At 41.3% G+C, this 26,174-nt stretch overlaps 1 protein-coding gene across 3 annotated transcripts in view; it reads right to left on the bottom strand.

Annotated features, from left to right (window-relative positions):
- Nucleotides 1–26,174, bottom strand: part of cast (calpastatin) — a 218,472-nt gene that overhangs the window by 11,401 nt on the left and 180,897 nt on the right. For all 3 annotated transcript variants that reach the window (XM_087999011.1, XM_043709721.2, XM_087999019.1), the window contains 11 exons: nt 24,905–25,000; nt 23,539–23,601; nt 22,548–22,673; nt 20,574–20,630; nt 17,525–17,614; nt 15,913–16,008; nt 11,337–11,387; nt 10,619–10,744; nt 8,951–9,007; nt 6,693–6,782; nt 4,841–4,936 (listed from right to left, as the gene is read on the bottom strand). In XM_087999011.1, the coding sequence (XP_087855137.1) occupies nt 4,841–4,936; nt 6,693–6,782; nt 8,951–9,007; nt 10,619–10,744; nt 11,337–11,387; nt 15,913–16,008; nt 17,525–17,614; nt 20,574–20,630; nt 22,548–22,673; nt 23,539–23,601; nt 24,905–25,000 (948 nt within the window). The remainder of the gene's footprint in view (nt 1–4,840; nt 4,937–6,692; nt 6,783–8,950; nt 9,008–10,618; nt 10,745–11,336; nt 11,388–15,912; nt 16,009–17,524; nt 17,615–20,573; nt 20,631–22,547; nt 22,674–23,538; nt 23,602–24,904; nt 25,001–26,174) is intronic.

The raw sequence follows: 26,174 nt of genomic DNA on the forward strand, positions 1-26,174 counted from the left end.
CAGGATTGGCTAACGGAGAGGGAAAAGGAGAAAAGGAATGAATGGGTAATTTCTGGGTTGGTAAACTGTTAATGGTGGAGTGCTGCAAGAATGGTTGATCTTGTATAGCAAGCATAGAAAATTAACATGCAGAAATAAAAAAATTCAAAAGCAAGTTATACTTGTCCTTTATTGCAAAACTATTTCATAATTATGCCACAGCCACCAATAATAGGGGCAGATTGAATTTGCACCCCTCAACAGGAAGAAGTCACATCCTTCAGACTGTTGCAATCGTGGCAGCACCAAGGCTCAGTAGTGGACCTTCCTGGAAAAGCACAGCAGGTCAGGCAGCATCCAAGGAGCAGGTGAATCGACGTTTCAGAATAAATCCTGAAGAAGGGCTCATGCCCAAAGCGTCGATTCTCCTGCTCCTTGGATGCTGCCTGACCTGCTGTGCTTTTCCAGCAACACATTTTCAGCTCTGATCTACAGCATCTGCAGTCCTCACTTTCTCCTTCCTGGAACAAGCAGACCCAGGATGAAGATATCAGTCAGTCCCTGGAGTGAAATAAGTGGGTGGTAATGGACAAGGAAGGATGGGCATCTTAGGGCGGTGAATCAGGGGAGTGGGGAAGGTGCATTTGTAGTGCAGGCATAGAAAATGGTAGGTGTCAGCCCCACTTCTGGGAGGGGAGCTCCGCATTGGACAGAAGGGCACCCTTTAAAAATAGTATCCTTCCTATTATTTTAAACCATGCCTGTCCACATTGTATTACATGGCAATACTGGAATCAATTAAGGCTTTAACAAGCTTAAGACCCCCCTCCACCATACTTATTTATTTACATATAGCGGGTAGGTTGGCAGTTTCGGGAGTATGAAAATTCCATCCCTTGTGTACTGTATACAGTTTTGATCTTTCCTACAAGGAAGGATACACTTGCCTTAGAGAGGGTTGAATGAAGATATACTAGATTAATTCCTGCAAATACCATCCTGTGAGAAGAATGGCCTCTTATGGAATGGAGTGTAGCAGAATGAAAGGTAATCTTACTGAAATATATTAGATTTAAAAAGATTCATCAGGATGGATGCAATGAGGCGACATAGGGCCCAGAAACTCAAGATAAGAGAACAGCTACTTCAAACTGAGAAGTAACGTCTTCCTTCAGAAGATTGCAAACATTTTAAATTTGTATTGCAGGGGCCGGTGTATACAAAATCAGTGAGCATATTGAAATCTGATATGGAGAGATTTTAGACTCTTCGGGAATGAAAGGGTATGGAGATAGTGTGGAGAAAGTGAGGGCTGCAGATGCTGGAGATCAGAGCTGAAAATGTGTTGCTGGAAAAGCGCAGCAGGTCAGGCAGCATCCAGGGAACAGGAGAATCGACGTTTCGGGCATAAGCCCTTCTTCAGGAATGAGGAAAGTTTTCCAGCAGGCTAAGATAAAAGGTAGGGAGGAGGGACGTGGGGGAGGGGCGTCGGAAATGCGATAGGTGGAAAGAGGTCAAGGTGAGGGTGATAGGTCAGACTGGGGTAGGGGCGGAGAGGTCAGGAAGAAGATTGCAGGTTAGGAAGGCGGTGCTGAGTTCGAGAGATTTGACTGAGACAAGGTGGGGGGAGGGGAAATGAGGAAACTGGTGAAATCCGAGTTCATCCCTTGTGGTTGGAGGGTTCCTAGATGGAAGATGAGGCGCTCTTCCTCCAACCGTCGTATTGTTGTGGTCTGGTGATGGAGGAGTCCAAAGACCTGCATATCCTTGGTGGAGTGGGAGGGGGAGTTGAAGTGTTGAGCCACAGGGTGGTTGGGTTGGTTGGTCCGGGTGTCCCAGAGGTGTTCTCTGAAACGCGCTGCAAGTAGGCGGCCTGTCTCCCCAATATAGAGGAGGCCACATCGGGTGCAGAGGATGCAATAGATGATGTGTGTGGAGGTGCAGGTGAATCTGTGGCGGATATGGAAGTTTCCTTTGGGGCCTTGGAGGGAGGTGAGGGGGGAGGTGTGGGCGCAAGTCTTGCACCTCCTGCGGTTGCAGGGGAAGGTGCCGGGAGTGGAAGTTGGGTTGGTGGGGGGTGTGGATCTGACGAGGGAGTCACAGAGGGAGTGGTCTTTACGGAATGCTGATAGGGGAGGGGAGGGAAATATATCCTTGGTGGTGGGGTCCGCTTGGAGGTGTCGGAAATGACGGCAGATGATGCGCTGTACATGGAGATTGGTGGAGTGGTAGGTGAAGACCAGTGGGGTTCTGTCCTGTGGGAAAATGGAGTTGAGATTGAGAATAAATGATTATCCTAATATTGGGTGGAGTTAAGGAAGAATAAAGGAAACAAATCGTGAGTGGGAGTCGTCCAAGAAAATTGCCTCACTGTAGGACAAAATATAAATCAGGAAATAATGTAGGTGTATAAAGAGGGCACTGCAATTGTCCTGGGTGACTTTAATTCATATGTTGACTGGACAAATCGGATGGGCAAGGGTCAAATGGAAGACAAATTTCTAGAATGCACCAGGGATTATCTTTTGGAGCAAATACATTGCAGAGTTGAAAAGCGTGGTAAGGGAAAAGCACAGCAGTTCATGCAGCATCTGAGGAGCAGGACAGTCAACGTTTTGGGCAAAAGCCCTTCATCAGGTATATGGAGGGGGGATCTTATCTGGGAACAGGCTATTTTAGATCTAATTATGTGGAATAAGGTAGGATTAATAAGAAAATTCATAGATATGGATGCTCCAGGGTAAGAGCCCACAACATGGTAGAATTTCAAATTCAGTTTGAGGGAGAACAACTTCAGGCTCAAACCATTGTAATAAACAATCTCTAAATTGAAGGCAAAGTGTATGCAGAAAGATTTGTCTAAATCTGACTGGGAAAAAAGACTACCGGGAAAATGAGCAGTTGGAGACATTGAAGCAGATATTTCATTACATTCAGCAAAGCTTTATTCCAGTCAAAAAAGACTTGAGGAGAAGGATGAACTATGTGTGGTTAACAAGACTGCCAGGGAGTGTCGTCAAAATGTGTGGCACTAGAAAAGCATAGCCAGTCAGGCAGCATCTGAGGAGCAGGACAATCAATGTTTCACATTCATCAGGAATGTGAAGGTCAGGGAGTGCACCCAACCAAATACTAAGGTCAAAAACTAGTTGTAAGCCATAGGATTGAGAGGTTTCCTGTAGGAAGCAGATGACTAAAAAGTTAAAAAGAGGTAGAAAATTGATTATGAAAATAAATCGACAAGAAATATAAGAATAAAGAGCAAGAGCTTTGACAGGCATATAAGGGAGAAGCTGAAGTGATTGTGAGACCCATTCAGGGTATAACTGGGAAATTAATAACAAGGAGCAAGGAAGTTTTAAAATAATTTACAGTGGTTGTCACAATAAGCATCCCAATGGCAACAGATAAGCGAGATGCTAATAGGAGGAAAGCTCTTACAACAGTCTGGATCGGGGAGTCAAAAGTATTTGACAAACTAACGGGGTTAAAAGCAGACAACTCACCAGGACCTGCTGGCCTGCATCAAAAGTTTTAAAGGCAGTGGCTGGAGAGATTGTGGGGGCAGTGGTTGAATTCTTCCAGAACTCTCTGGATTTCGAGAGGGTTCCGGTAGTTTTGAAAACTGTAAATATAATGTCCCTGTTCAAGAATGGAGGGAGACAAAGAGCAGGAATAGGCTAGTTAGCCTAATATCTGCCATTGGGAAAATACCAGAGTTCATTACTAAGGAATAAATAGCAGGACATTTAGGAAAGATTTACACAAGCAAATTCAGTATAGAGGGATCTGGATGTTCTTGTGCTTGAAACACAATAAGTTTACACGTAGCTACAGCAAGCAATTAAGTCAAATGGAATTTTGCTGTTTTTAGATAGGAGTTTGGAGTTTAAAGCATGGAAATCTTGTTACAACTGTAGAGGTTTTGGTGAGGTCAAATTTAGAGCACTGTGTACAGTTTTGAGTTTAAAAAAGTATGCTAGCGTTGGAGCTGTTTTAAAGAGATACACTAGGCTGATTTGTACGATGAAGGGGTTGACTTATTTCGAATAACTAAATGGGTTAGGCTTTTATTCATTAGAGTGTAGAAGAATCAAAGACATTTTTTTTGAAATGTGCAAGATTCGTATGGGAGTTGATTGTTTAGATGTTGAGAAGATATTTCTACTGTGGAGTGTTTACATTTAAAACTGATGTGCAAAAAAATTTCTTCTCCGAGGGAATGTCTTGAATTCTCCACCTCAGACAGTTGCAGAGGCTAGATCACTGAAAATATTTAAAGAGAAGCTGGACAGACTTTTGAAATATTGAGAGTTGAGGCCTTTTGCAAATCAGCCATGAACTTATTGAGAGCAAGGGCGACTTGAATCATAGAATCCTTACAGTGCGGAAACAGGCCCTTCGACCCAACAAGTTTAAACCGACCCTTCAAAGAAAAGTGCACCCAGGCCCATTCCCATACTATCCCATATTTACCCCTGACTAATGCACCTAACCTACATATTCCTGAACACAATAGGCAATTTAGCATGGCTAATTCATCTAACCTGCACATCTTTGGATTGTGGGAGGAAACCAGAGCAAACCCAGGGAGAATGTGCAAACTCCACACAAACAGTTGCCCAAGACTGGAATCGAACCAGGTCCTTGGCACTGCAAGGCAGCAGAGCTAACCACTGAGCTACCATGCCATCCTGACGGCTGAATGGCCTACTGCTGCTTCTGTTTCTCCTGTTTTGTTGAACGGTGGAACATGTTTGAGGGACCATATTGCATACCTCTCTACCTATATCAAAATACTCTGAGTGTAGTAAAAGTATTGAAACAATTGGCTTAATATGAAGTAGTTGTTGGTCTGAACCTTAGGATCAGGTTGTTCTATAAATCTGTAGTCAGGGGGGATAGATTCTTCAGTCTCTCCAACAAGCTCAGGCTTCTTCTTGGAATGATCAGTTTCCTGAAAATATGAAAACATGTTTCAAAAACAATCAAATTCACAAAAATATTGAAACGTTAAATTCCTCCCTCCCCAAAAAAAAAACAAAGACATTTCTAGGTAAAACCACCTGAATGAAACCAATATTTTGGTAATTATTTCACTTCACTCTAAAGTGGGTATAGATCTACAATTATTGATATCAGTTGACACCAACTGCTCTGAATAGAGCTTTACCTAGAAATCATGACCTGAGGAGCTCAAATCAATGAGACTTGGTGGTCAAATGTCTACCCCATATTTAGCATCTGGAACTTCCCTTTCCTCTCCAAAGTCCTTGACCGTGTTGTGAATTCCAAAAATTGTGATCAGTTTTGCTGAACTTCATTTATGAATGTGTGATCTGGTTCTGCTTCTGTTCCTGTATCAAATGAAGTTTACCCAAAGATTCAACTCTCTGTGGTTGTTATCATTATTTACTAGCCTTCCTTGAACTCTTTGGAACTTTTGACATGTTTGAACAGCCTCCTCCTCAAATGCATTATTCAGCTCCAGTTGAACTACCACTGGCCTTGTCATCTCAGGAATAGCCTTTCTTGTCTCCTCCAACCTTCTCCTCCATCACTGTCCTGTCATTAATGGTTGTGCTTTCAGTGATTTTTTTCAGGGAGCTAATGGGGGCCCTCTTGTCCCATTGTTCTAGAGGTGTGTAATAACATCTCTGAACAAGAAAATGTGTCAGGGAGCAAATGGCATCATGACAACGTAATTGCTGGTAATCCAAAAACTCAGCTAATTTGCTTGGGACTGAGAGCTGGTGAAATCTGAATTCAGTTCATAATTTTAAAGGTAGTTTTGATATTGATCATGAAAATGATTGTTGTTAAAACTTATCATGTTTACCAATGTGAATGAAGGGAATGTGTCATCCATATGTGGTCTGGCCTACATGTAACTCCAGACCCACACCCTGGTTGTCTCTTAAATGCCCTGTGAATTGGCTCTAACAAGTTGCTCAGTTTAAGAGAAATTAGGGATGGGCAAAAAATAACAACACCATCTCATTAGAGACTAAAAAAATGCTCTGGTGTTCCCCCTCTAGATGATGCTTACTCTTTAACTCCCTGCACTCCAGTAAGCAATTGTTTGACTGAGCTTTTATCACCAGTCCCACTAGCTCCTGATGGATATTGTCTCCAGTTATTTTATTGCATCTGTGTGTAGCAATTCTGGATATTTTTCTACATTGAAGGTGCTATAAAAATGCACATTTTATTGCATTTTAGGAAACTTAGAAATGTTACAATACTAACAATCAAACCAGCAAGATTCTTACAATGTAAAAATAAGGTAACAGGGCTACCTATATTGAAAATAGAACCAGCCTGTGACACTGTTGATGTCCTGGATGGAGGTTTGCTCGCTAAGCTGGAAGGTTTGTTTTCAGACATTTTGTTACCATACTAGGTAACATCATCAGTGAGCCTCTGGATGAAGGCTTCAACCAGATGCTCACTGATGATGTTACCTAATGTGGTGACGAAACATCTGAAAATGAACCTTCCAGCTCATTGAGCAAACCTACATCCAGAACCTCAACATGAGCTACAAATCTTCTCAAAATTCGCTATTAATGTAACTGATCTCACTGGACTGTAACAGCCTGACCCTACCTACATTGTCAATTAACTGTAGCCAGAAACTGATCAAAATGCGATCCAGTAACAGTAATCTTATTCACAGATGGAAAACCTCAGGAAAGAAATTAAATCCATACCTTCACAGCTGGGCCAGTGTATTTGGGACCTGAATTGTCTGGGGCTTCAGATGGAAGAGTTTCAGCAAGCATCCCAAATGGATCTTCACCCTTTAAAGACAAATAAATATATATTTCTTTGAATTTCAGCTCAATCTCACCTGAAATAGATTCTGACAGCAGTGAAGTAAGTTGCTAAAGGTTTTAGTCTGCCTGCAAATAAATGAAGCAGCCTCCTTATATCGACATGAAATTCTGCAATAACGTTGCAAAGCTAAACAATTTCAGCCCCATTCACTCTGCCAATGTAGTTAGAGGTAAAACCATGGTTCTGAGAGCTGGTCTGATTCTCAAAACTAACGTCACTAAGAAGTGATTTGTACATGAAGAGCAGCTTGGCACTGTATCAACAAACTGTAGGGATACGGGATGAGGAGATATCGTAACTGGTGATAGCCTGACTAAATGGATTCCACTGTAAAGATCTCAATATGACAGTTAAAGATGATATTAGTTGCAGATGGTGGTGGTGAGGAGTATAAACGGAGAGTGTAGGATAAGTAAGTGTTTTAAAATCCTAATATGACATGTATGCAGCTGTCAGCATTCTTCTAACAATGGACATCCCATGTTCCATCTTGGACAGATAGAACAGTTAACTATTGTATCTTAAATCAGGGTTCTCCTGATAGTGGAGCCTTAACTGAATTTTACTTTAATAGTTGTCAGTCACATTTATTGGGAAAACTAGCAGCAAAATGGAGGTGAAAACTGCTGGCCCCTGAAGGTGACAGCTTTTCACATCACTAGGCAACTCGAAGGATCATGGGTGTTGCTCCCTCAGAGAAAAAAACAACTTCTGCCAAATGTAATTTCTCTCTTGCCTCCAGACATAATCGCCAATAACATCCCTAAAAGCCCTGATCTTTAACCCACAGCTAATCTGCCAAAACATGGAAGAAGTCTGGCAGATGGCGTATAATGCAGGAAAATGTGAAGTTATTCACTTTGACAAGAAGAATACAAAGACGCTACTTAATGAAAACTAATTCTGAGGTATAGACAAATCGAGTAAGATTGTTATGCTTCAGTTATATTGGTGAGACCGCATCTGGAATAATGTACAGCATTGGTTTATTTATTGAAGGAAGGGTGTAAACGCATCAGAGGTGGTTCAGAAAACATTTCCTGGATTGATGTCGAGAATGAACCTAGTGTTGTCTTATGAGGAAAGCTTGGACAGACTGGGATTGCTTTCAATGGAGTTTAAAGTGTAAAGGCTGGTTCAATGGGAGTTTGTAAGATCCTAAACGGTCTTGATAGGGGTGGGAGAGGAACATGGGAAGGATGTTTTCTCTTATGAGTGAGTCCAAATTAAGAGGCATTATTTAAAAATTAGGGACCATACATTTCAGGACTGAAATGAGGACAATTTCTCCCTCAGAGGGATGTGAGACTTTGGGACTCTGCCTCCAAAGTATTGGAGGTGGAGTTGTCAAATTATTTTAAAGCAGAGGTGAATAGATTTTTATTAGACAACAGGATCAAACATTATCAGAAATAATTGGAAATGTGGAATTCAAAATACAAACAGATCAGCCATGACCTTATTGAAATGTAGAGCAGGCCCTAGGAGCTAAATAACATACCCATGCTAACAACTGATATGTTCATAAGTATAATCACTCCCTGCAGTGCCTAGCGTCCCACTTCCTAAGTCTTGAGCTGCAACCTTCAATCACTTCCTGATTGGATTCTTAGAGCTGCTGGGAATGGCTTCTGCCAATGTTTTATCTGCTCAGCAAGCCACCAGCTTGTTTGTTTAGTCAGCTGCTAGATGGGAAAAGAGCCAAAATAAACTACAATGTGGTCCTACTGTTACACTCTGCAGGACCTCTGTGTATCCAACAGACACCCCACTACCCACTTAGTATCAGGGCTATTGCTTGCTGAGATTCATTATCCTACCTCTGACGAGGAAATTATCACATCGTATTCTACCCCGTTCAAGGGGTAGATCAATGTGTGAGGAATACTCAAAATCATAATGGGAGAATTTGGGAGTGCAAACACAGCAGACATTAACTGAAGGTCAATGAAAAGCAGGGCCCTCAAACTGTGTATGTTTTGCATGGGGTCTATCAGTATCTGGTCCCAAACGACAATGTATCCTTTTACTGACTCAATATCTATTTAGATTTGAACCTTTTCTCTAGAAATAAGAAAGTAACCATTGTAAACAGAAAATCCTTTGTTCCATAGTGTATTTTGTCATTTACCTTCGTACCACCCTGACTTGCAGAAACAGGGGCAGCTTTCGAAGCTTTCACAGGTGCCTTTATAAGAAAAGGAAATATCAACTGTTAATTATCTTCACTTGTTCATTCAGACAGTTCACCCACTGTTGGATTTATAGGTTGGAGAGTGGGGCCAGTAAAATCCCCTTGGGAGCTTACCTGCCCTCAGCCAGCTCAGTTTTAAAGGGAATTTGGGACAAGGAATGAGCATAGCCTAAGGTGGCCCACCCATACACAACCCTCAGGCCTTCCCTAGGTTGGCCCCAGCATGAAACCCTGAATCTGCATGTCCTATGTGTTCTGGCACTTTGCTGCACATCGCCTTGATCTCTGCCTCTCATCATATCACTGTCTAATGGTCGATAAACAACTGCAAACAGCATCGTGCATCTTTTGCTGTTCCTTACTTACCTTAGCTCTACCTTCTCCTTAGTTTCCACTCCAATTAGCCTTACCAAAATCTTTCATGACTATTGCTGTACTATTGTCTTTCTATCCTCTTTTCACAATTCCCTGCACTTGTAAAGGATCCTATGGGGCTGTAACTTTAAGTCAAGTTCTTGTGGTTGTAAGATCAGAATAATTGTGGCATTGAGAGCTAAGGAGTTTTGACTGAATGAACTCCTTTTAATTCAATGAGCAAGCTTACGTGAACACATGCTGATATTATCTCAGCCAAAATAGAACAAGCAAATCCAATTTTCTAAAATGCCACATGTACAGCCCACAGTCATACAGAGAATTGGGGAGAAACAGAGTCATTCAACAAGCAAAGTATGAAGGACTGAAATCAGGTCGGGATTAGAATCTCTGGTACTTCTCCTTATGATCCGGTCATAAAAGGAACAAGAAATGAGAGGTCACTGATTTGCAAAACAATTGATGGTGATGTGAGAAAAAGATTTTTCACAAAGTTGTTCATTCGTTTATGGAATGCACTATCTGGGAATATGGTGGAGGCAAGTTCAACTGAGGCATTCCAGAGTGCATCAGATGGTTGTTTGGTTAGAAATAACATGCAAGGGTATGGGGCAAAAGGCATGAGATTGGCAGCAGGTAATGATGCTCATTTGAAGGCCGGTCTAGGCATGGTGGGCTGAATGGCCTCCTTCTATGACATAACAATTCTGTGGTTCCAGAAAGTGTTTGGATTTTGTATTAATCCAAGATCAAATTAAACAGCCATGAGATGAGCTGCAGACTCAACTTCCTTGTTTGAACTAGCTGAATAGGGATCTCTTGCCTGGTTACAGCACCTGTTGTGTAAGTCCTTCATGAGGAAGCAGGTGATAACAGGTGATATTGTGATTCAGCAGTGATTCTCAGGAATGCTACATTGCTGTGGTGAGCACTCAGGCTCCTTCTGACTTCAAACGTTTTGCATTGTCTCTTCCTGGCAGTGTCCACTTACTGGTCAGTATCTTATACTCAGAAAAATGAAGGAAAGGGCTGTCCACTTTCTCAGACAGAACTCATTACATATCTTAGACCTCTTGTGGTATTTATACGGATGGTTGCACAGCACACCTTAATACTGGCCCCAAACTACTCCAGCATGAATGTTTTTAACAGTTGGTAATAGAAGCTACCCTATCTTAGATGACAGAAGAGAGAAGCTAAATGGTTTCTTCCTGTTCCTAAGTTCCATACCTGTTTCAGTGAAGGTGGTGGAGCTGCACAGTGAGAAGTTGGAGCTGAGCATTTTGAAATTGTAGCTGCCGAGCTTTGGACAAAGTCTGCGGACAGTGACTCCAGGACATCATCTTCTGACATAGACTGGTGATAGCAATACAATAAATGTACTTATCTATCTCAATAATATTTCAAGAACACAAATATAAAGGACTCATTTCTCAATGTTGAACCACATTGGCCAGAGTGACCTACTCCTAATTCATAAGCAAGTTGACAAAAACTTAACACTTAGCATTGGCTGTTTAAGCTCATAATTTTCCATTCCCTCCCCTTAGGTTCTCATATTATCACATTTTCCAGTGGAAAGAATGGGAAATAATAGGAATGGTTTTCTCACTACACAAATTGTGTTCTTTCATTTCTGACACTATTTATGTTCCAAGCTTCTGCTCTGTCCAAACGAGGAAGGCTCCACACACAGTCACTATTCTCAGACTTTCCAGAACATAGAGTAAGTAACTGTGGGCTTGCGGAATGGTTGGCATATCACTGCTAATTCTGACACTGGTATCAAGTCAAGTTCATCGTCAAACAAATGCCAACCTCTCCCTTTCATACAATAAGATCATAAATGTCCCCATATATTGTGGAATAGAATCCTGAAAAACGTTACAGCAAAAAATAAAATTCTCCTTCACGAAAAACACAGTGTGATTTTTAGTTTCTCTGTTACCTTTGGTTTTGCTCCTGGACCAGTAGAGGAAGAGGCAATTTTACCTTTGTCCTGTTCCAAAGAAAATCAAATTCATTTTAGAGTATCAAAATTATTTATAATGGAAGGCCACTGGTAAAGCAACATTAGAACTTTAATAAAATGCTTCAGCATGTTAAAAAGAATTGAATTAAGAGGAAATGTAATGTATGCACATTATTGTAGATTTAATTTGATCAAAAACTAAATAATCACAGAATTTAATTAAAATATACCTGGATCAACAGTGAAGGACACTGATGTGTACTGACATCAGTTTAAGAATAGTTAGTAATTTAATCTTTTGGCAATTTACTGCCAAATTCAATGTGACCTATGATTTCAGGACATTTCTATGGTAAGCCCACAAGTACAGAAGTGCAGCTTTGCAGTTAAAAGCTATGGCTAGGCATTCTGGCCATAGTCACATAGAACATAGAACATTACAGTGCAGTACAGGCTCTTTGGCCGTCGATGTTGCGTCAACTTGTGAAAATAATCTGATGCTCATCTAATTCACACCGTTCCATTATTATCCACATGTATGTCCAATGTCCATTTAAATGCACTTAATGTCTACGAGTCTACTACTGTTGCAGGCAGGCCATTCCACACCCCTACTACTCTCTCAGTGAAGAAACTACACCTAATATCTGTCCTAAATCTATCACCCCTCAATTTAAAGAAATGTCCCCTCATGTTAGCCTTCACCATCTGAGGAAAAAGGCTCTCAATGTCCACCCTATCTAACCCTCTGACTACCTTGTACATCTCGATTAACTCACCTCTCAACCTTCTTCTCTCCATCGAAAACAGCCTCGATTCCCTCAGCCTTTCCTCATAAGACCTCCCTTCCGTATCATTTACATCCTCATAAATCTCCTCTGAACCCTTTCCAAAGCTTCCACATCCTTCCAATAATGTGGTGACCAGAACTACACGTAATACTCCAGGTGTGGCCTTACCAGTGTCTTGTACAGCTGAAGCATGACCTCGTGGCTTCGAAACTCAGTCCCCCTACCAATAAATGTCAACACACCATATGCCTTCTTAACAACCATATAAACCTAGGTGGCATTTATGCACCTGGACACCAAGATCTCCCTATTCATCTACACTGCCAAGCATTTTACGATTAAGCCAGTACTCTGCATTCCTGGTATTTCTTCCGAAGTGAAGTAGCTCACACTTTTCCGCATTAAACTCCATTTCCCACTTCTCAGCCCAGCTCTGCATCTTATCTATGTCTCTCTGTAACCCACAACATCCTTCGGCATTATCCACAACTCTGCCTACCTTACTGTCATCCGCACATTTACTAACTCATCCTTGCACACCCACATCCAGATCACTTATGAAAATGACAAACAGCAATGGCCCCAAAACAAACCACTGGTAACTGAGCTCCAGGATGAACATTTCCCACCAACTACCACCCTTGGTCTTTCAGCTAGCCAATTTCTGATCCAAACCGCTAAATCACCCTCAATCCCGAAACTCCGTATTTTGTGCAATAGCGTACCATGTGGAACCTTATCAAACGCTTACTGAAGTCTACATACACCACATAAACCGCTTTACCTTCATTCACCTGTTTTGTCACCTTCTCGAAGAACTCAATAAGCTTAGTGAGGCACGACCTATCCTTCACAAAACCGTGTTGACTATCCTAATCAAATTATTCCTTTTCAGATGATTATAAATCCTATCTCTTATAACCTTTTCCAACACCTTACCCACAACCAAAGTAAGGCTCACCGGCCTATAATTACTAGGGTTGTCCCGACTCCCCTTCTTAAACAAGGGAACAACATTTGCAATCCTCCAGTCTTCTGGCACTACTCCTGTCGACAATGATGATATAAAGTTCGAAGCCAAAGGCTCTGCAATCTCCTCGCTGGCTTCCCAGAGAATCCAAAGATAAATCCCATCCAGCCCAGGGGTCTGATCTATTTTCAGATCTTCCAAAATTGCAAAATCTCCTCTTTGTTAACCACAATCCCATCTAATCTAGTTGCCTGGATGTCAACATTCTCACTAACATTGCCCTTCTCTAATGTGAATAGTGACAAAAAGTATCCATTAAGAGTTTCCCTATGTCCTCAGATTCCACACACAACTTCACATTACTATCCTTGATTGGCTCTAATCTTACTCTAGTCATTCTTTTCTTCCTGATATACCTATAGAAGGCCTTAGGGTTTTCCTTGATCCTATCCACCAACAACTTATCATGTCCCCTCCTGGCTCTTCTTAGCCTTCTCTTTAGATCTTTTCTGTCTAACTTATAACTCTCCAGCTCCCTATCTGAGCCTTCATGCCTCATCCTCATGTAAGCCTTCTTCCTCCTCTTGACAAGAGCTTCAACTTCTTTCAGTAAACAATGGATCTTCTCTCAACAACTAGCTTCCTGCCTGATAGGTATATACCTATCAAGGACCTGCAGTAGCTGTTCCTTGAATGAGCTCCACATTTCAACTGTGTCCATCCCCTGCAGTTTCCTTCCCCATCCTATGCATCCTAAATCTTGCCTAATTGCCTCATAGTTGCATTTCCCTGAGTTATACCTCTTTCTCTGTGATATATACCTATCCCTGCCCATTGTTATTGCAAACGTAAACAAATTATGGTCACTATTGCCCAAGTGCTCATGTCCCTCCAAATCTAACACCTGGCAGGGTTCATTCCCAAAAACCCAATATGGCATCGCCCCTTGTTGGCCTGTCTACATACTGTGTCAGAAGATCCTCCGGCAGACACTGAACAAAAAATGACCCATCTAAACTACTTGAACTACAGTATTCCCAATCAATATTGGGCAAGTTAAAATTCCCATAACAACTACCCTGTTACTCTCGCTGCTATCGAGAATCACCTTTGCAATCCTTTCCTCTACATCCTTGGAACAATTCCGAGGCCTATAGAAAATTCCCAACAGGGTGACCTCTCCTTTCCTGTTTCTAACCTCAGCCCAAACTAACTCAGTGGATAAGTCCTCAAACGTTCTCTCAGCTGTTGTAGTGACAATGCCACACCTCCCCCCCACCACCACTTTTTTACCATCTTCTCTGTTCTTGCTGAAACATCTAAATCCCGGAATCTGCAACAACCATTCCTGTCCCTCCTCTAGCCATGTCTCTGAAATGGCCACAACATCAAAATCCCAGGTACAAACCCAAATGCAAGTTCACCCACCTTATTCCAGGTGCTCCTGGCATCGAAGTACACACGTTTGAAACCAACATCCTGATTGCAGGTGCCCTCTCGCGACCTTGTAAACCTATCCTTGAACTCACTACCCTCAATCTTCAGTACACTGGAACTACAATTCAGGTTCCCACCCCCCCCCGCTGCATTAGTTTAAATCCTCTCAAAACGCATTAGCAAATTTCCCCCCCAGGATATTGGTACCCCTCTGGTTCAGGTGAAGACCATCCTGTTTGTAGAGGTCCCACATTCCCCAAAGAGACCTCCAATTATCCAGGAATCCAAAACCCTCCCTCCTGCACCATCCCTGCAGCCATATGTTCAACATTGCGCTCTCTCAGTTCCTTGCTGCACTAGCATGTGGCACGGGCAACAAACCAGAGATAACAACTTTGTTTGTTCTAGCTCTAAGCTTCCATTCGAGCTCCCTGAATTTCTGCCTTAGATCCCCACCTTTCTTCCTACCTATGTCGTTGGTGCTTTTGTGGACCACGACTTGGGGCTGCTCCCCTCCCCCTCAAGGATCCTGAAAACACAATCCTCAATATCACGAACGCTGGCACCTGGGAGATAACAAACCAATCAAGAGTCTCTCTCATTCCCACAAAACCTCCTATCTATCCCCCTAACTATGGAGTCCCCAATGCCTAAAGCTCTGTTCCTCTTCTGCCTTCCTTTCTGAGCAAAAAAGAGACAGACCCTGCGCCAGAGACCTGTACCCCATTGTTTACCCCTGGTAAGTAAACCCCCCACCCCACCCTCCCCAACCCCCAACTGTATACTTGTTGAGGGGAAGCACCACAGGAGATCTCTGCACTGCCTGCTGGTTCTCTTTCCTACCCCTGACAGTAACCCATCTACCTTCTTCACGTGGCTGTGGAGTAACTACCTCCCTGTAACTCCTATCAATAACCCCTCCGCCTCCTGAATGATCTGAAGTTCATCCAGCTTCAGTTCCCTAACACGGTTCTCGAGGAGCTGGAGTTGGGTGCACTTCCCACAAATGAAGTCAGCAGGGGCAGTAGAGGTGACCCTAACCTCCCACATACTGTGGGAGGAACATTCAACTGCCCTAACCTCCATTCCCACTACTCTAAATTCCCAAACAGACAGCTGAAAAAAATGAAACATGAAAGAAAACACTTACCACCTTACCAACTGATGCACATAACTTTTTTGGTTAGAGGAGGAGGATGAGCGAGAGACACTACCCAAGTAGTGTTTTGGGTAAAACAACCACCCAAATATGTAACCTCATGACCAGCCTCCTGCTCAACACTCCTGCACTTCCTGTTGCTGGAACAACATCTTGAACTCGGACGATAAGATCAATTATTAGTTTGGAACAAACCTTCGGATCAGGTTGTTCTTTAAATCTGTAATCGGGGGGTATGGATCCTTCCGTTTCTCCCACTCGCTCAGCTTTCTTCTTAGTAACATCTGCTTCCTGGAAACGTGGGAAATAAAATTCACAAAATATTAAGATTCAATAACAATAAACTATACTTCTGTAAAATAATTCATGGAACTAAATAAAAACATTGAGGTAATTAACTAATTGCTCAAAGGAGAAAGGTTTTGGTATATTGATACCAGTTGACACAGGTCGCTATAAACAGGGCTATACCTGTTGTTCATAATAACAGGTAACCCTGTAGATTGAATGAGATGGGCACCTGACTAAACAAAGGTAACACTTATGCACTTCGATAAATTTAACTGCAAAGTTAAATGCCCTGCTTCACAACAATGTACTAATTCTTTCCCATTTCAATCAGGTCGGTTTTTAAGTCATGAAGAATCAGACAGATTCTGTCAGTGTTCGAGAGTACTGGTGATGGCTTAGAGATTCATATACATTGGAAAACTGTCTTGTAAGCGCATAAAAAGGAATAAAGCACTGGGAAGAGTACTTTGCATCCAGGTATACTTTTTATAATAAAGAATACTGCAATTACAAATCTATGAGCTTCAAAATAGCCAGACAAGTCAGATGGAAACTATCCTTAGTCCCCTGCAGAATCTGTCACCACCCATCAGCATCCTCTCAGACATCCCACAACAGTTCCCCTCTCGTCAAATAGTTCCTGCTTCAAAGACTATGTTTTAAAGCTCATTTGTAACTTTTCAGAAGCTTGCTTAAGGCAATCACTACCTTGTCAAAAGCATTTCAAAATGTTTATTTGTTTCACCTCATTTGGATTGTTTTTGCAGCTTTGGGAATTTATAGTGGCACTTCTGGAGGTTTACCAATTTTCTTAGAATTAAGTCCCTAAACCCCTCCTCCTCCTTCACTGCAGGGGCATCACTGGGCCTAAAGCACTCATGTAACTCCTCTGGACCCTTAGCCAGCCAACAGTCTAGAGCAGATTCAATGAAAGGCTAAATACACAAAGCTAATAACTGGTATATGTTTGTTTTGACAACTATGTTCCTATTGGAAACTTGCCTTCTCAATGTCAATTTCACACCAGGTTAACTTTAGTATCCGTCTCCAGTAAAATTTAAGGACGTCAAAATGAACCCTGGCACAGGGCATCCTCAAAGTCACCCCAGGCCCTCGCCTTCAAATTCCTCTGGGAAAATCAACTTTTCAAACAAGGTTTTGATAACTCCCCCAGATTACTCATCCATTGCCCTACTGTCTTTGCTTCATTATGCATGCATGAAATGTTTTGCACGATTCTAATATGTTTAAGGCAGTCTGTAAAGAGGAGTTAATATTAACTTAAGCCTTTCAGGGCAACTGGAGAAGCATCTCTGGAGAACAGGCAGTTTCTTAATATGTTACAGCAAGCATTAACTTTACCATGAGACAGATATAACAATAGATTGGGAACAGCATATGTGCTACCAACAACCCTTGTAGGATTTATATTAGCATCAAGAAAATAACCAATATATGAGGCAGTAAAATGAATTTTTTTAAGATTGAAAGTATCAGGAGGTAAACCGATGTGCACCTTCACTTCAGGGCCAGTGTATTTGGGAGCACAATTATCTGGTGCTTCTGACGGTAATGTTTCTGCCAGAAGGTCAAATGGATCTTCACCCTTCAAAGGCAAAAAATACTGTTATACATTTACTGACAGCTATCAATGGAAACATATTCTGACAGCAGCGAAACATTTACTGAAAACAGAAATCAAATAAGTGCTCCTTACACATTATGTGTAAATTCCAAACACAGGATAATTTTAGCTTTCAACTTTGAACAGCCTGCAGAATGAATAGAATTGTTAGAACCAATAATCCTTAAACAGGTCAACAATAAAAATCCTTCATTAAAAATATGCCCTTTGTCCTGTAAGTTGTTACATTTTACTTTATTAACAATGTTGAACGTTGGGATGATGGTCATGTTCTGGAGTCCAGCCCCATATTATGATGAGGACTATGCTTTCAAATTTGAAGCAGTCTCAAAAGTAAGTGTAATTGATCATTGACTAACTGAATGCACTGAGCCAGTACAACAGTCTCAACCTCTTAAAGTTACAAACTAATAACAATCTTTTTTTTCCAAAATTGTCCGTTTCCATATTTGCCATTGAATTATCTAAGGGCTGCAACATTCTTAGCAATGGGCTCTCGGTGGAGGACTTTACAATCCCCTGAGAGACTGTGCGCTTGAAGGCAGGAACGGTTCATAAAAATAGGCTGCTTGCTGCCTTCCCTCCTGCCTCTCACAGTCTTCCCTTTTATAGAGGGTAGTAGGAGGATTGGATAGACCATGTATCCTGGTGACCATTTAGGGACCACTTAACCTCCTCCACCGTTGTTTCACTCTCACGATGGGGATTCCACTGAAGCAGATAGCCCAGTGACTCTTCTGGGTGGAATGGTTTTGGGTACTGGGGAATGCAATCTCTTCCCTCAAGGTCTTCCCCCACGGCCCATGTAAAATCCAGCCTTCTGACACAAATAGATACTCAAACAGAAGCTTTGAGGAAGTGGGAACAGGATTAGACATAGAAACATAGCAAATTCATGCAGGACTCGGCCCTTTAAGCCTGCACCACCATTCAGTAATATCAGGGCTGATCATGCAATCTCAGTATCCTATTCCCACCCTCTCCCCATACCCTTTGATCCCTTTAGCTGCAAGGGCCTCGTCCAGCTCCCTCTTGAATATATCTAATGAACTGACCCCAACAGCTTCCTGAGGTAGAGTATTCCATAGGTTTACAACTCTGAATGGCTTACTCCTTATTCCTAGACTGTGACTCTTAGTTCTGCACTTCCCCAACATCAGGAACATTCTTCCTGCATCTAGCCTGCATAGTCCCACCAGGACTTTACGTTTCTATGAGATCTTCCTTCATTCTTCTAAATTCCAGTCAGTACAGGCCCAGTAAATCCAGTCTTTCCTGAAATGTCAGTCCTGCCATCCCAGGAATTAGTCTGGTAGACCTTTGCTGGAATCCCTCAATAGCAAGAGTGTATTTCCTCAGAGTCGGAGACCAAAACTACATACAATACTCAAGGTATGATCTTGGAAGAGCTGACAGCAATAAACGTATGCAGAAAAACAATGTGGAGAAGCTCCAATGGGGTTTCCTGATGCACAGGAACATCTAAATTGCAAGCCCAGTCCCAATGCTCATCATCATTTAATTCATGGTGATCCTAAATATGGTAGTATTTCATTAAACTCCACTGCACAGTCCTATCCTCATGTCATGAATGAGGGATGCAACTGGATAATCCACTCGTTTTAGGTTACCAGGGAACCAATATTTCAGTTATTTAGTCTAAACAGGTACATGAAGTCTTATTGTAGAGACACTAGCACCTGTCTGTCTCATGCAAACCTGGTGCCCTCTTGCAAGTTCCGAGAGCCCATTGCTAAGAATATTGCAGCCCTTAGATATTTCAGTGCAGGAGGGTAATGATCACTAAGTTTCTAGCAGTCATAATCAAAACAATCAATGTAATGGTGCCAAGAGAATTAGTGAGATTCTTTGAGATTATACATTGCTTTTGGATAATTTCTCCCAAAAGTGGCACAGGGACAGGAATAGCAGAAGGATGCAATCGAAAGAACACTGGAGCAGGTCATACCATCATAGGAAAGAAGTCATTGCCGGTGATGCGCAGCATAAATATGAAGAGATGTAATTTTTGAAAAGACAAAACATCTTACAAGTGACATGACAGAGAGAGACTGTTAATGGTTGTGGCTTAGAATGCACAGAAGTCACAACAGATGGGAAACAGGTAAACTCTCAAATTTCTTTGGTTTGTAAGGAGCTGATGAGCTCTCATACCAAACAAAGAGCAGAGAAATTGGTGTCATGCCAGAAAACAGTAGAAAATAGGCATCCTGAAGGCATTGAGCTCCAAAATCAAAGACTTAATGGATATGGGGCATGGGTTTCATCTGCAAATGTAGCTGCTTGCAGATATAAGGTGGGTACCCTGATGAAGCTTACAGGTCTCAATACCAAACTAACCCATACGTCACTCCTGGAGTTTGGGAACCATAAGAGAGTTGAGCCCATGTAAGTGGAAATCCCATTTATCTGGTAGAATCAGGTGGAACATTCCAACCAATGAAGTTAACTTTAAATTTAAACCCACTTAATTTTAAAGTTATCCAGCTGATTGGCAACCTCCAATGGTTCCTTAAAATAATATTGGCTGGGTCCCTGGAGATCTAGACAAATACAATAGAGTCTGCAGTGGTCAAGGTACACTCTGTTTATGCCATCTTTGGAACTGGAGTCCAAAATTGGCACGGAGTCCCTGAATAATATAGTGAAGGTACCAAAACATCAGTTTCAGAAAAATATCCAGGATATTTAGAAATTACTGCTTTCCGATCTGACAGTTAGTTGGTGCAGTTCTAGTGAAGTGTGATTAGGAGGAAATGACACCAAATTTACAAAAGCTAATTTTTCTCCCCAAAAGATTAGGTTTTGACTTAGTCTGTAATTGAGACTGTACTCTAACAGCATGTTTCAATCATAAGCAGAAATTTCTACATATCCCACTTTTTCTTTTGTCATTTACCTTAGTATCACCTTGACTTGCAGACACTGAGGCAGCTGTTGAAGCTTTCAGAGGTACCTTTGAAAAACGGAAATACAAACATTACTTCAATTTTGCTTATTTCTATTCAACTGCTTGAGATTTTGATCATTTAATTTCACTCTCCTTTTGAATAAGACTTCAAATATGATATTAAATCAATTGCAAATGTAAACAAAAGCAAATAAAGCAGATTTCAGAAGCAAAATCCTTAAAAATCTGTTAAATTTAAGGTAATGTTTTAACTGCTGAGAGAGCATAGCATAGTGAGAGAAATAAGCATGCAATTATAAGTGCACTGCTGTGCATCTTCTGCAGTGAACTATCAATGCTGCTTGAATAAAATGAAGGGAAAGCCATTCCTTATTAATGTTTGGCCTCAGAAATGCCGAAGAGAAGAGAATGGGATAGAGGATAACCCAAAGTAATCATATATGTTGGCAAGAGAGTTAAAAACAGCAGTCAATGGAAAAAATAGGTTGCAAAAAGATAAAAAGAGCTGATGACGTTTTATTGCATAAAGTCAATACCTAAACTACACATTCACTGATTGCTCTTGTGGTTAACTGTGACCAAATCAGAATGCAAAGATTAGGGATAATCAGCATGGGAAATCATGTCTCATGAATTTATTTGAGTTTTTGAAGAAGTAACAAAGGGGATTAACATGAGCAGAGCGGTGGATGTGATCTATATGGACTTCAGTAAGGCGTTCAACAAGGTTCCTCATCAGAGACCAGTTAGCAAGGATAGATCTCATGGAATACAGGGAGAATTAGCCATTTGGATATGGAACTAGCTTGAAGGTAGAAGATAGAGGGTTGTGGTGGAGGATTGCTTTTCAGACTGGAGGCCTGTGACCAGCCGTGTGCCACAAGAATCAGTGCTGGGTCCTCTACTTTTTGTTATTTACATAAATGATTTTGATGTGTACACAGGAGGTACAGTTAGTAAGTTTGCATATGACACCAAAATTGGAGGTGTAGTGGACAGTGAAGAAGGTTACCTCAGATTACAACGGGATCTTGACCAGATGGGCCAATGGGCTGAGGAGTGGTAGATGGAGTTTAATTTAGATATATGCGAGGTGCTGCATTTTGGAAAAGCAAATCTTAGCAGGACTTATACACTTAATGGAAAGATCCTGGGGCGTGTTACTGAACAAAGAGACCTTGGAGTGCAGGTTCGTAGTTTCTTAAAAGTGGAGTCGCAGGTAGTTAGGATAGTGAAGAAGGCGTTTGGTATGCTTTTCTTTAATGATCAGAATATTGAGTACAGGAGTTGGCAGGTCATGGTGCAGCTGTACAGGACATTGGTTTGGCCACTTTTGGAATATTGTGTGCAATTCTTTGTCTCCTTCCTATTAGAAGCATGTTGTGAAACTTGAAAGGGTTCAGAAAAGATTTACAAGGATGTTGCCAGGGTTGGAGGATTTGAACTATAGGGAGAGAGTGAATAGGCTGGGCTGTTTTCCCTGGAGCCTTGGAGGCTGAGGGGTGACCTTATAGAGGTTTATAAAATCATGAGGGTCATGGATAGGATAAATAGACAAGGACTTTTCCCTGGGTTGGGAATGTCCAGAACGAGAGGGTATAGATTTAGGGTGAGAGGGGAAAGATGTAAAAGGGATCTAAGGGGCAACTTTTTCATGCAGAGTGTAGTGCATGTATGGAATGAGCTGCCAGAGGAAATGGTAGAGACTGGTACAATTAAAGCATTTAAAAGGATGTGGATGGGTATATGAATAGGAAGGGTTACGGGGGATATGGGCCAGGTGTTGGCAGGTGGGACTACATTAGCTTAGGAAAATTGGTCGGCATGGACTAGTTTGACCGAAGGGTCTGTTTCCGTGCTGTATACCTCTATGACTCTATAAATCTAGAAACAGGGAGTGGTCCTAAGAGTATGTGACCTACTCCAGCTACAGTCTCTGATAATCAAAGATAGTTGTCAGACCTCCTTTGGCACATCGTGTGGAACTGCTGAGTGCGAGGTTGCAGCTGAGCATTTTGAAATTGAAGCTTGGGAGCTCAGGCCAAAGTCTGCTGACAGAGAATCCAGGGCGTCACCTTCTGTGGCACACTGCAATATCAATATAATAAATGCAGTTAATTTAGCTCATCGAATGTACAAATCACAAAGAATCCTCAACAGGTAACATAGATTAATTAATGGTCATCGACCACAGAATTTCCCCTTTTGGATTTTTAGGTTCTGAGATATCATGTTACCCAGTGAGAATGGCAAGGTGAATTCTAACAATCCCACATTTGAACATAGAAGAGAGTGCCTGACAATCTCTTATTTCTGACCTTTTGCGGGATTCAGTTAAGCCTGAACCTTCTGTTTCCACAAAATCCCACTGCAGACGTTGGAAGTCATAATTAGAAACAGTGAGAATACACAAATATACAGTAAAGTTAACACAGCACGTTAGCATCTCTATACAAAGGTTGAATAATGCCATTTTATCCAAATAAAACCAAATTTAATCACTAAATTTACAAGATCTAGAATCTGGCACTTGTAAAAGAAAAACAATGGCTAAAACAATATTTAAAAATACCTTTATTCTGATAATTAAAGAAAGATGAACAAAGTGCTCCAATGGGAACAGTCATAAGAGAAATGATTTAATGGTGAGCCAAATTTAATTTTCTCATGTTGATTTTCTCCCTGTTCCAAGTACTTGCACATTCTTTTTATTCTTTCAGATAACATTGTGAAGGATGACAACACTAATCATTTTTGTTTTAGTGGGTATGGGGGCCCTCCAATAACTACAATATCAGTACTGATCTTAAGTGATATCCTGTATAAAAACATCAAGCACTACCTTTATCTTATCAACAGAATAATTCTCATATCTAATGGAATGGTGACTCGAACATTTTAATGTTGAGAACCAAATGCCCTGACAAGAACAAACAAAAAAATCAAGCTTTACCTTTTCTGATTCCTTTGGTTTTGCTCCTGGACCAGCAGAGGAAGAGGATCCTTTACTTTTATCCTTTTATAAGAAACAAGGTAATAGCATAATAGCATAATAAATGGAGAATATTGGTGTAGATTGCTATTAATTTTAATTTATCTGCAATTTTTGGTATTCCATGTTCAATTACTTGTGATGCATGATATCAGAATCATTTCTACTATTGAAAATGTACATAATTGCTTCATGACATATTGATCCTGATTTTCTGATGGCCAGCTAGCCATTTCAGAAGCATCGATGGAAGCTGTACATAGGAACCACAAAACCATAAGATATATGAGCAGAATTAGGCCTTCTGGCTTATCGAATCTGCTGCACCATTCTATGACAGTTGATAGATTTCTCATCTCCATTCTCCTGCCTTCTTCCCATAAGCCTTGATCCCTTTATTAATCCATTTGATACTACCAGCAAAACTAACGTCATATACAAGATACTGTGCAAAAACTGTAAAAAACACTACATTGGACAAACTAGCAGGAAATTTGCCACCAGGATACATGAACACCATCTAGCCACCAAAAGACATGACCCACTGTCATTAGTTTCCAAACATACAGACAAAGAAGGACACCACTTTGACTGGGACACCACAGACACTCTAGGACAAGCAAAACAAAGATACACACGAGAATTCTTAGAGGCATGGCATTCTAACCAGAACTCCATCAATAAACACAGCAATTTAGATCCTATCTACCTTCCCTTGAAAAGAAAAATAAAGAACAAGAATTGAAATCACCCATTTTAAATAAGTGGGTGACTTATAAATAGAGAGGTGGGACACAACACCAGTGCTTCACCAGAGACTCTCATTGATGATATTTCCTGGTCATGGTGACAAAATGTCTGAAAACAAACCTTCCAGCTCAGTGAGCTAACTTACACAATTATCATCAACCTGAGCTACAAATCTTCTCAAAAATCGCTAATTAAGAATCTGTCCCTGTCTTAAAGACAATCAATGGCTTGGCATCTTGCAAAATCCCCATCATAGCAGACCCCAAATGAATTGTCCAGGAAAATGAAGATTGAGCCTGGATGATTCTCCTGTATTTTGAAGGTACTCATGTACACTGGAGAATTCAGAGGATTCCACCACACCAAGACTAGACTTCACCAGGCACCTTTGGCAATCTGCATGGGATTGCTATACATCAGAAAATCCAGTCAATTATATTCATGATCTCCGCAATCTCTATTCACTTTATATCATTGTAGAAATTTGTATGGAACTTCTACACATAGACATTATTTTGAAAATGCAAGGTGATTGAAACAATTATTGGCCTAGTTCAAATTGCTTGTTGAACTGAACCTTATGATCGGGTTGTTCTTTAAATCTGTAATCAGGGGGAATAGATTCTTCAGTTTCTCCCATTCGTTCAGCCTTCTTCTTCTTAGCATCTGATTCCTGAAAATATAGTAATTAAATCTTAATTAAATAGTAAGGTTCAACTTTCATGTAAAATGCTTCAGTAAAGTGATTGACTTGAGTTGGATGAATTAAATCATGTTTAGGAAACTATTGTAAAAACACCGTGTTAAAAAACATGTATAGACTTTGGGTTCAATGGTGATGAACAGGGGCTTATACTCAGTGTACAGTCCATTACTATCTAATTCACGTCAGTGTCGACACAGGTATCACCATTACACGTGAGGACACCTCCCACCATGCACGTGGTAGGTACTCATGTGACTCAGCCAATGCTGTCTCTCTCATACGCTACAGGCAAGGATGCCCTTAGGCTTGGTACACTGGCGAGACTGAACAGCCACTATGACAACATGTGAATGGACACCGTGCAATGAACACCAGGCAGGAGTGTTCCCCCCCAGTTGGGGAACACTTCAGCGGTCTGGGACATTCGGCCTTGGACCTTAGTGTGACTGCCCTCCAAGGCAGACTTCGGGACAGGCAACAATGCAAAGTGGCTGAGCAGAGGCTGATAGCCAAGTTCAGTACCAATGGGGATGGCCTCAACTGGGACCTTGGGTTCAAATCACACTACAGGTGACTCCACTGCACTATACATTCTCTCTCAACACACACATTCCTACACACTCACGCAGACCCTCTCTCATGCATGATCTCTCTCCCATATGCACACACTTGCACCCCCCCCCACCCCGCACGCACCCTCTCACAGGCATATCCTACATCATACTTACGAACATACTTGACCAAGCTTACACACTCACATACACACACACACTCTTTCACATGCACTCACACACACATATAAATTTATGGGGTGGATCTGTACTTGCAGAATTACATTTTATTTTGGTCAAAAACTGCACAAATCCATGTAATATTCTGTAAGTCCCACTTTTGAAATACAACGGACTCAACATTGGGACAGACTTCATTTCACACCTTGAATACATTGTCTGAGTTAAGGTAACACCAATTGTTAGACAAACTGAAGCCACCTTGAGAATGCAATTGAAAGGAGTTCTCGAATTTACATATTAAAGAGCCTAAACCAGCATATCGCATCCTAAAAGATGCAAGACTTAACCTAAGTTTGTTTAATATATCATTACAACTTCCTGACACTGTAACTCTTTTGCTATAAGTT

Source organism: Chiloscyllium plagiosum, unplaced genomic scaffold (assembly GCF_037043375.1).
Source record: "Chiloscyllium plagiosum isolate Xiang-an unplaced genomic scaffold, Cpla_swu_hap1 HiC_scaffold_2, whole genome shotgun sequence".
Taxonomy (NCBI): Eukaryota; Metazoa; Chordata; class Chondrichthyes; order Orectolobiformes; family Hemiscylliidae; genus Chiloscyllium; species Chiloscyllium plagiosum.